The sequence below is a fragment of the Nerophis ophidion genome, unplaced genomic scaffold (genome assembly GCF_033978795.1).
Source record: "Nerophis ophidion isolate RoL-2023_Sa unplaced genomic scaffold, RoL_Noph_v1.0 HiC_scaffold_92, whole genome shotgun sequence".
Taxonomy (NCBI): Eukaryota; Metazoa; Chordata; class Actinopteri; order Syngnathiformes; family Syngnathidae; genus Nerophis; species Nerophis ophidion.
Genome location: NW_026907014.1, coordinates 173,662 through 185,410, shown reverse-complemented (window position 1 = coordinate 185,410; position 11,749 = coordinate 173,662). Strand labels below are relative to the sequence as shown.

The following is an 11,749-nucleotide window of genomic DNA, read 5'->3' as shown; positions in this document are numbered from 1 at the left end:
CAATATTATTTATCTCATTGATGTAAGAGACTAGACGTATAAGATTTCATGGGATTTATGGATTAGGAGTGAGAGATAGTTTGTTAAAGGTATAACATGTTCTATATGTTCTAGTTATTTGAATGACTCTTACCATAATATGTTAGCTTAACATAGCAGTTGCTTATTTATGCCTCATATAACCTACACTTATTCAGCCTGTTCTTCACTATTCTTGATTTATTTTAAATTGCCTTTCAAATGTCTATTCTCGGTGTTGGCTTTTATCAAATAAATTTCCCCCCAAAAATGCGACTTATACTCCAGTGCGACTTGTATGTTTTTTTTCCTTCTTTATTATGCATTTTCGGCAGGTGCGACTTATACTCCGAAAAATATGGTATTGAACAAATATATAAACGCAACACTTTTGTTTTTGCTCCCATTTATCATGAATTGAACTTAAAGATCTGAAACTTTTACTATACAGAAAATATATATTCCTCTCAAAAATTACTTACTGGGTGACATGTCCGGTGAGTATGCTGGTCATGCAAGAACTGGGATGTTTTTAGCTTCCAGATCCTTGCAACATTAGTTAGTAAATGTTATTTATAAAGGTGATGGCCTCGGGTGATTAGTACAACAATGGGGCTCAGGGTCTCGTGACGGTATCTCTGCGCATGGAAAATGCCATCAATAAAATGCACGTGGTTTCGCTGTCAATAATAACATACCAAAACCTCTGTATTGTGCCAGACGCCATTGAGTGTGAGCATTTGCCCACTCAAGTTGGTTAAGAAGACAAACTGCAGTTAGGTCGAGACCCCGATGAGGACCACGAGCATGCAGATGAGCTTTCTTGAGACAGATTGATTGATTGATACTTTTATTAGTAGATTGCACAGTTCAGTACATATTCCGTACAATTGACCACTAATTGGTAACACCCCAATATGTTTTTCAACTTGTTTAAGTCGGGGTCCACGTTAATCAATTCATGGTAGTTTCTTACAGTTTGTGCAGAAATGCTATGGTTAAGCAAACCAATTGTTGTAGCAGCTGTCCGGGTGGCAGGTCTCAGCCAATCAATATGGTCTGCGGCTGTGAGGCCAGTTGGATGTATTGCCAAATTCTCTGAAACACCTTTGGAGGCGGCTTATACTAAACGGCCTGGGCTACTGGGTGTGAAGTTGGAGAAGATGCAGGTGGAGGCCCCCTTGGTGTCCTGGGTTGTAGATTACCTGACTGACAGACCACAGTATATGCCACTGCAGGACTGTGTGTCTGACAGGCTGGTCAGCAACACCGGGGCCCCGGAGGCTACAGTACTCTTCCCCCTTCCTCTACACCATTTACACCACCCATTTCCACTATCAGTCAGAGTCCTGCCACCTTCAGAAGTTTTCTGATGACTCTGCGATAGTGGGGTGTATTGAGGAAGGTGATGACGAGGAATACAGGACACTGGTGGAGGACTTTGTCACATGGTGTGGAAAGAACCACCTCCAGCTCAATGTTACGGAGACCAAGGAGCTGGTTGTGGACCTGGGAAGGAGGAGGAGTACTCTGGCGACCCCTCTTTCCATCAAGGGGGTGGATGTGGACATGGTAGAGGATTATAAATACCTCGGAGTACACATGGACAACAAGCTGAATGGGTCAAAACACGCTGAGGCCCTCTACAAGAAGGGACAGAGCCGAATCTATATTTCCTTTGGAGGCTAGGATCCTTCAACGTCTGTACAAAGATGTTGAAGATGTTCTACGAGTCGCTGGTGGCAGGCGCCCTCTTGTACGCCGTGGCCTGCTGGGGCAGCGGGCTGAGAGTGAGGGACACATACAGACTGGACAAGTTGGTAGAGAAGGCCAGTAACAAGATGGGAGTGGAGCTGGACTCTCTGGCGGTGGTGTCAGAGAGAAGTCTAGCAAAACTCCTAGCCATTATGGACAACACCTCCCACCCACTACACTCGGACCTTGCAGAGAGAATGAGCACCTTCAGTGGAAGGCTCAGACTCCCAAAATGCAACACGGAACGACACAGGAGGTCCTTCACACCGACAGCCATCAGACTGTATAATGCATATGTTCCTTGACTGCACTTAAATGTAGAATATATTTATATTATTCATATATATTATATTATTTATTATTATCATTGTTTATTGTGAGCGAACTGTGGTGCTGAATTTCCCCCAGGGATCAATAAAGTACTTTCTATTCTATTCTATTCTTATGGCGGAGAAATAAACATTTAATTGACGGGCAACAGCTCTGGTGGACATTGCTGCAGTCAGCAAGCCTACTGCACGCTCCCTCAAAACTTGCGACATCTGAAGCATTGTGTTGTGTGATAAAACTGCACATTTCACAGTGGCCTTTTATTTTGGACAGCTCAAGGCACACCTGTCAGGTGGGATGGATTATCTTGGCAAAGAAAAAATGCTCACTAACAAATGTATACAGATTTGTGAACAATATTTGAGAGGAACAGGTATTTTGTGTTTATAGTCAAAGTTTTCGATCTCTGAGTTCATTTAAATTGGGAACAAGAACAAAAGCGTTGCGGGTTTTTTTTTTTGTATTTAGTATAACTCCTAAAAAAAATGTCTTGCAATATGCAGTTTGATCATTCCTGCTGCAAATAGTATACATACTGTGATTCTATATTGCAGAAAAGGTGTTAGATGATCGATATGTGCTATAATCTAATATAAGCCCCCCTCCAGTGTGGAGAGCATAATAACATGAATGTAGAGGGAAAGAAGTGTTTCCAAGGGCACATAATGCTTCTAGTACACAAAAATAGGGTGATCTGTGCCACTTTTGCTGCTATCAATTGCACAAAGTAGATCACATACAACACGTCCACCAACAGTACATGCAATTTTATAGTTTGCGCACACAGATAAGTGTGTGGGAATTGGATCCTCAAAGATCAGGCTCTTAATATTTTCAGAAAATGGGAGTATTATTAGAATCAGACCTGCAGCTGGCTCTGTATTGTTCTTTTTCCTCCTGCCTGACGTGGATTTCGGTTCTTGCTGAGGTGTGTTTGCTGATCTTCTTCTGGGTGTGGCTTCTTCTTGAGGTCCATTTTCTTCTTCCTTTGCTGCTTTTGTGGGCTTTTTGGCTGCTTTTTTCTTCACTGTGCTGTCAGAGTTGTGTTTCCTGGACACCTGAAGTACAGCAACAATGGGGTTAGATTTCTATGTGCTGGTGGTGATTACCTACTGAATATACCTTTTTCTTGCGGGGGTAATCATGGTCTGCATCTGTATCTTTTCTCTTTTTGGCCTTTGGAGACTTTGATTCTGGTGTGTGAGAAAAGATAAAGACACACTAAGCTTTCTCTTATGTGAAATGGTATCTCAACTATTTTTTCTGGCGTTTACCTTTAGGAGCCATAGGACCTGGATCGCCCTGAAATGACACCATTTTATATTAGTCAATACGTGCTACAAATATAGTTGTTACGTATGAAAATGTGTTTGCATACTTTGAACCACATAGTCCTGCCATTGTGGTCGCGTACAGACTTCATTCCATCCACATAGTAACACTGCAACCAGGCCTCAAAACCTGAGTAGTCTTTCTTCTCTGGATCGTAACCTTTCCCACCTCCATAAACAAAAAGTCTAAATAAGAGGAGCACCTTTGTGTCGTTGTCTTCCCCCCACCCCGATCAACCTTGAAACATGGATTCTTACCTAAGTTCACCACCTCCAGCGGTACTGTGTGGCAAAGTCTGAGCAGGTCTGTATTCTCCTCTTCCATTTGGTCCTTTTTGGCTCCCTTAACATTTTTGGGCAAAATAAACTGTTAATAATCGAGGTAAAATACTTGTTTGTACTTATTTGACCTTTTTGCTATGGATCTCCTTTTTTACAGCTTTCTTGTCTTCACACGCATCCTCTGACTCGAGGCCTTCCAGCACAGTCCGGGCAGTGTTCAACCTGGAAGACACACATGGGCATCTTTCCAAAAACAGAAGGTATTTTGTGTGGAAACAGTGCTACACTTTTATAGTAAACACATTTCCAAGTGAAATTAGGAATTGCTTGTTTATTCATCCAAGATGATTAGAATCTGGGGAATACAAAAACATTCTTCACTCTCCTTTTCAGATCACGGTGACCTGAGTATGTATCTTCATTCAATGGTCATTTCTTTTACAGCAGGCTCTTTGGTGAAGTGTAATATTATTGCTAGGAGTCTTGCAAAAGTACTTCACACAGTGGGCACGGCTGTAACAAAATAACACTGCAATGTACTGTCAACATGTACAAAACCCCAAACCAGTGAAGTAGCACGTTGTGTAAATGGTAAATAAAAACAGAATACAATGATTTGTAAATCCTTTTTAACTTATATTCAATTGAATAGACTGCAAAGACAAGATATTTGATGTTGGATCTGAGAAACTTTTTTTTTTGCAAATATTAGCTCATTTTGGAATTTGATGCCTGCAACAAGCTTAAAAAAAGCTGGCACGAGTGTCAAAAAAGACCGAAAAAGTTGAGGAATGCTCATCAAACACTTGTTTCCCATAGCAAAGCAAAATTGAAGATGAGATCTCATGTATGTCTTATATCTATCTCCTAGACATAAAAGAGCACTAATGGAGACCAAAGTAGTTTTCTCATTCTTCTCAAATGTATCTCCTGAGAAATAAGGCTCACAGTGAGCACTATGAGAGATCTCATAGTTGTCTAATAGTTATCTCTTTTCCCCATTTCAACTAAGACCAAAATGAGAGATGAATGAGCTGGTCTCCAATATGTCTCAATTATGACTCAGTGAGAGAAACACCTGGTTTTGTTTCTCACTACTCACTGTTTGAGTTCTCAGATGTCTCTTTTCTATTTCGGCAAAAAGACAATTGATGAGTATTGGTTTCAATATGTCTCAATGATGTCTCAGTGAGAGATATACTTGGTTTTGTCTCTCACTGCTCACTATTTGAGTTGTTAGATATACCCGTTTTCTAAAAAAATGCATTTTAATGGGCTCAATTTAGTTATACCTCAATCATATTCCAGTTGATCTCATGCCAACATTGGGAGAAAATAATGAATTCAGACAATATGGATATATAGTCTGTAATCTAAATGGTTTATTTAAATAAAGTTGGACTTCATTTGTTGATTTCTTATCCACACGTCATGTACAGTAACTCAGTGACTACAATTGTGAGATTTAAAACTGAACCCAAACAATACTGATATGATCACAAGACACTTTGTAAGAGCTTTTAACATTTGTGAACTTTCTAGAGCAGTGGTTCTCAAACTCTTTTAACAAAGTACCACTTCAGAAGATATTTGGCTCTCCAACCACCATCATAAGGACTAATATTAAAATGCAGTAGCATAGTAGGCCTATGTATTCATTAAAAAAGACAGTGGCTTTATTAAACAAGTAAATGTAATATATTTGCCACTGAAATATTACACACAATGCAAAAACATCATCAACAATGATACTCCATATACAGTACATATTTACAGAATCCACGGCAACATCACATCAGTGTGTATTTTCAGAGCATTTATAACAATGATTAAAGATTTGATTTGTGGCTTCTTAGGCCAGTTCAGTTCTTCATTATTTCAAACTTTTCAAGTGTGTTGGGGAAATGAACTGCAATCACTATGCCAGGCATAGATGTGAAGTCAAGGAAAACAACTTTACCCAATATGTCATCCAAGAATACTACTGTACTGTAGAGGTTTCCAATAGGGGAATAACATGACTGCATGTCTCATATGTTACACTATCTTGCAGCAAAGAAAAACCTGCATGTTTATATTCACCAACGAGGGCCCATTTGGCACATGAATGTGCTGTGGTAAACAAGAAATCAATCTGTACATACTTTAAAAAAAGGATTAGAACCTTTCTTCTGACACACTGGTCCCACAAAGCAGGCATTTTATTTGTTTACTTTCTATTGGCCCAAAACAATTCTTGGAGGATTTATGTAATATAGTAGGCGATGATGCAGAGTGGGATAAAAAAAAGTTTTGGAACTTCTGCACACTGTTTAAGCAGTCTGTGTTCAGACTATCGGGATAAAGCAACTTGAACATTTTGAGCATATGGCTTAGGGCCTTACCTGTGACTTTAGGACAGTTTACATAACCCATGCTGATCAGAAGGCACTCTGCCATGGTTTCTGATGCATTGTCATGTATTGGTTTGTCTGTTGTGTCCTTGAAATTGGACTCTTCTGCACACTCCTCACTCAAACCATCTTCAAATCCTTCATTAAACGTATGTCCGTCATTGTACATCCAATCCCCTATATCAGGGAGAGCTTCCTCAAATGATTGAAATGGATCATACTCAGCATCGACATGTCATTCAGTTGTTAGGCCATCAGGAGGATGTATGAGGGCTGATCTGGAAAATGGTTTTCCATTCTCTTCGATGGTCAGAAGTAGAAATATTTTCATGTGCTGAAATTAAAATAGAATACAAATCACTAAAGGTTTTTTGATAACATTTTGTCACAAGGCAAAACGTATAACATCTCAGCATATCGCTCACATTCTTACACTCCAAAGTTTGTCACATTTGAGCAGGATTTGCTTTGTGACAAAATTCACAGCAAAACATTATTCAGCCACAGAAGACGGTGGGTGTACCTGGCAGGTGGGGAGAGGCTTGATGTTCCAGAGTGGTACATCCTGCACGGTCACCTGAAGGTTGGATGTGTTCCATTTGAAGAGCAGTGTTTTGGGCTCCTTCAGGGGGCACCGCCTCATGCAGTGTTACCCTGCTGCTACCCCCTGACACAAAGAAGAGGAACCAAAAAACTCTAAAGATTCAAATCATTGAAAAAAAAACAGGCAAAAACATGCAAAACAAGAAGGAAGTTGACATAAATTGAACACATTATACAAATCCAGCTAATGGAATGCATTTCCTTTTTCCCCACATCTTGAGCGCATTGTAGTTCATGTTTACGTATCTTCTGTGTTTGTGGTAACACATCGTCCACAGTGTTAAATGTAACTCATCACAATACAACACACACTATAAAAAGAAAGTTGTGGATGCTAATGCCAATCATTAGTAAATACACAACAGCAAACCAAACCCATGAGAAAGGATCTTGACGAGGGATGCAACATTATTGTAAATATAACCTTATTTTGATTTCAAAATTGTCACAATAATGCCGTGATGTGTGACGCTATCAAACGAGAACACCAGTCGCTGTGTTTTTTTCTGACAATATTAAGTGGGCTCATCTGAGAAGTAAACTGGTTCTCCCATGAAAACCCGCCGTGTGGGAAAACAACGTTCAAACGGGACATTATAGAAGGGCGAAAAAGTGGAAGTGTGCAGGAGTGATGGGAACGTTTGTGCTTAGGTTAGCCGAGGAATTGTTGCTGTGAAATATTTCTGTGCCTATAACTGTCGTGTTAGTTGAACCTTAAACAAAGTCTGCATACTGCAAGGTAAAGCATGCCACGTTCATCCAGACCATTTCCAAATCGACCCAGAGCCCTTGCAGCTCACCAGAGGAAATGTGGACATGCACAAAATAAGACATTTGCTGACACTACACACCACAATGTCTACAATAAGTTAGGGAATAGGAGTAATATATTAGAATGAGTTATATGTTAGAAACGTTATTTTTGAAAATATCGTTCATGTGAAACCAAGATGTCAGCAAGGGAAAATATGCATTTGTGAGGTATTTACATGATTAAAAGTCAAATTATTAGTTAACTCTTAAGAATCAGTATTCTACAAACTAATACAATTTGGACTGCAAAGGGCAGTTTCTTAGGAAGTTCAAAGTTTAAAAACACTCAACTAAACAGCAGTGATGTAACAATATCAAAATGTCATATCACCGTTACTGTGACCAAAATGATCACTGTTTGCATTATAATGGCAGTATTGTTGAATGTGCTAAAAAGGTCATCAAACCCACAATAATACCAAGTTGTATTGAAAAAAAAACATACCGGACACACAGTATAGTTTCTTGGCAAAAGAAACATTATTGTTCTACATTAGTTACACTGGATGTTTACTGTTTATGTCAGTTTAAAGACACTTATTTGAAAATGTTGGTTTTTGTTTGTTACTTGAAATTCTGCACCATTCCTTTGCACCTAAAATACCTGTTTTTAATGATAAATATGATTACAACATATGAAAATGATGTTTGTGTTCAATTACAGTAAGTGTGTTTATCCTAAACATTCCTCCCACGTCATTTAACACACTTTGACATTTTTGTAACAATATCTTACCCTGGCTTTAACACTATGACGATATCATACCGTGAAATGTTGATATTGTTACATCCTTAGTCATGACCTGATGTTACCTACCAGCTTTAACTTGGAGGTGAAAGGTTCCAAAAACATGAATTACACATGCTGAGATAACTCCTATTTGAAGTTTCATTCTTCATATGTGCTAATGTAATCAGGGTCAAAGAAAGCAATATTTTCATGTTTGTTCCTGACAAACTGTGGACATCTTTTTATCTGTAAATCTCAATCAGAACTAATTGACTTCAAGAAAGAACAGGCATATACATATAACTTACTTGGACATTGCTGGTCATTCTCCACATTCACATAGGTGCATGCTGCAGGACGGGATGACTGCAGGAAGAAAAAGAAAGTATCACATATTATATCTGCTGCCAGTTTAATGCACCACCACTATACCAGTCTACTCAGCAACTTTACAGTCCTTCTTGATCTTTTATTTGATTCCACTTCTTTACCAGTTCTTCTTCATCGTTTTCCAGCTTTTCCTTTTGTCATTTCGACACTCCAATACTATATAAATCAATCAATCAATCAATGTTTATTTATATAGCCCCAAATCACAAATGTCTCAAAGGACTGCACAAATCATTACGACTACAACATCCTCGGAAGAACCCACAAAAGGGCAAGGAAAACTCACACCCAGTGGGCAGGGAGAATTCACATCCAGTGGGACGCTAGTGACAATGCTGACTATGAGAAACCTTGGAGAGGACCTCAGATGTGGGCAACCCCCCCCCCCTCTAGGGGACCGAAAGCAATGGATGTGGAGCGGGTCTAACATGATACTGTGAAAGTTCAATCCAAAGTGGCTCCAACACAGCCGCGAGAGTTCAGTTCAAAGCGGATCCAAGACAGCAGCAAGAGTCCCGTCCACAGGAAACCATCCCAAGCGGAGGCGGATCAGCAGCGTAGAGATGTCCCCAACCAATACAGGCGAGCGGTCCATCCTGGGTCCCGACGAGCGGTCCATCCTGGGTCTCGACTCTGGACAGCCAGTACTTCATCCATGGTCATCGGACCGGACCCCCTCCACAAGGGAGGGGGGGACATAGGAGAAAAAAAAGAAGCGGCAGATCAACTGGTCTAAAAAGGAGGTCTATTTAAAGGCTAGAGTATACAGATGAGTTTTAAGGTGAGACTTAAATGCTTCTACTGAGGTGGTATCTCCAACTGTTACCGGAAGGGCATTCCAGAGTACTGGAGCCCGAACAGAAAACGCTCTATAGCCCGCAGACTTTTTTTGGGCTCTAGGAATCACTAATAAGCCGGAGTCTTTTGAACGCAGATTTCTTGCCGGGACATACGGTACAATACAATCGGCAAGATAGGATGGAGCTAGACCGTGTAGTATTTTATACGTAAGTAGTAAAACCTTAAAGTCACATCTTAAGTGCACAGGAAGCCAGTGCAGGTGAGCCAGTATAGGTATATATGTATGTATATATGTATATAAAGGTATATACAGTATAGGTATATATGTATGTATATATGTATATAAAGGTATATACAGTATAGGTATATATGTATGTATATATGTATATAAAGGTATATACAGTATAGGTATATATGTATGTATATATGTATATAAAGGTATACACAGTATAGGTATATATGTATGTATATATGTAAATAAAGGTATATACAGTATATATGTATGTATATATGTATATAAAGGTATATACAGTATATATGTATGTATATACGTATATAAAGGTATATACAGTATATATGTATGTATATATGTATATAAAGGTATATACAGTATATATGTATGTATATATGTATATAAAGGTATATACAGTATATATGTATGTATATATGTATATAAAGGTATATACAGTATATATGTATGTATATATGTATATAAAGGTATATACAGTATATATGTATGTATATATGTATATAAAGGTATATACAGTATATATGTATGTATATATGTATATAAAGGTATATACAGTATATATGTATGTATATATGTATATAAAGGTATATACAGTACAGGCGTAATGTGATCAAACTTTCTTGTTCTTGTCAAAAGTCTAGCAGCCGCATTTTGTACCAACTGTAATCTTTTAATGCTAGACATGGGGAGACCCCAAAATAATAGGTTACAGTAATCGAGACGAGACGTAACAAACGCATGGATAATGATCTCGGCGTCTTTAGTGGACAAAATGGAGCGAATTTGAGCGATATTACGGAGATGAAAGAAGGCCGTTTTAGTAACGCTTTTAATGTGTGCCTCAAAGGAGAGAGTTGGGTGGAAGATAAATACAGACAAAGGTTGCTGGAATATAGGTGGAACTTCTTGTAAATGTAAAACTCTATATTATGTGTTCAGTAATGTATATTGTTCCACTTCAAATGTTCTCTGAACATTTATTTCTCTCATTGTTATTTCACTTCTTGTTATTATACTTACCTCGGTGGAGGTAACTATCACAACTTCTAGCAAGGTGCTTGCGGCATTTATAGCTCTATTTCCGTAACTGCGTGACGTTCCAGTAGTTTAAAACAAATAACTGGTGTGTGTTAAAGTCATATAAATACCAAAAGAGAAACAATAAATGGTATTACTTACTTTCAGTTGTTATTCCTTCGATGCTGAATATTATTTCTTCCCATCGAAATCATTACATCCGCCCACTTAATGCGCATGCGTGTTTTTCAGGAAAAGCCAATCTGATTGGACAGATTCATGGAGTGCCGTGCCAAATCTCGCGATCTCAGGATTTACATCAAGTTCATTTTCTCCTTATATGTCCATCTGAAAATAGCCCTTTTTGGCTAGGACATCATTTTCAAATGATTTGAAAATGTATGCTTTCTATCAGACGGCGGCGGACATGACGCGTTATTTGCCATCAGTTAACGTCAGAAGAAGAAGAAGCGGGGAAACAGTAGGTGGCGTAACATTTGAAGGTTGTCAGTGCGCCTACCTTCAACTAAAACAAGGAAGAAGAAGAAAGCCAACACTTAGTTGTTTTTTTTAAAGGTTTATTTATAAATGTCAACAATTACAAACAGTAAGACAAACAACAATATACAACATTATAAAACATTATGAAAACAGTACAAAACAGCGCCAGGGGGTTGTAAGTTCAAAATAATAAAAAAAAAAGAATAAAAACATATATATATAAATAATAAACAAAATGCAAAGCCGTAGGCTTATTCAGATTCATCAAACAACTTAAATGTGGAACACAGCATCATCGTTTTCACAGCTTTTTTGTTGTTAGAGGTAGAGAGCGTTTTAATGTAAAGTTCCAGATCTTTTTTAAAGGCACAAAAGATAGGACGGGTATTAAGAAACTTACATTTATGAATATAAAACTTAGCCAATAAAATAATGAGCTTGCAAAGGTAGAATTCCTTTTCAATTTTTTGTTCATACAGTGTAAAACCAAAAATCACATCTTTAAAGTAAAGCACAAATTTGTCATAAATATTGT

The 11,749-nt window shown here is 38.4% G+C and overlaps 1 protein-coding gene across 1 annotated transcript; it reads right to left on the bottom strand.

Moving 5' to 3' along the window:
* Positions 1-306: 306 nt before the first annotated feature.
* LOC133547380 (endonuclease 8-like 1) lies at positions 307-9,281 on the bottom strand. The gene is made up of 8 exons (XM_061893058.1): positions 8,564-9,281; positions 6,633-6,776; positions 3,845-3,938; positions 3,693-3,777; positions 3,482-3,603; positions 3,378-3,405; positions 3,226-3,296; positions 307-3,161 (listed from the first exon to the last, which is right to left on the bottom strand). Exons 2-8 carry the CDS (start codon positions 6,671-6,673, stop codon positions 2,775-2,777), a joined length of 828 nt encoding a protein of 275 aa, XP_061749042.1. The 5' UTR covers positions 6,674-6,776; positions 8,564-9,281; the 3' UTR covers positions 307-2,774.
* Positions 9,282-11,749: the final 2,468 nt, after the last annotated feature.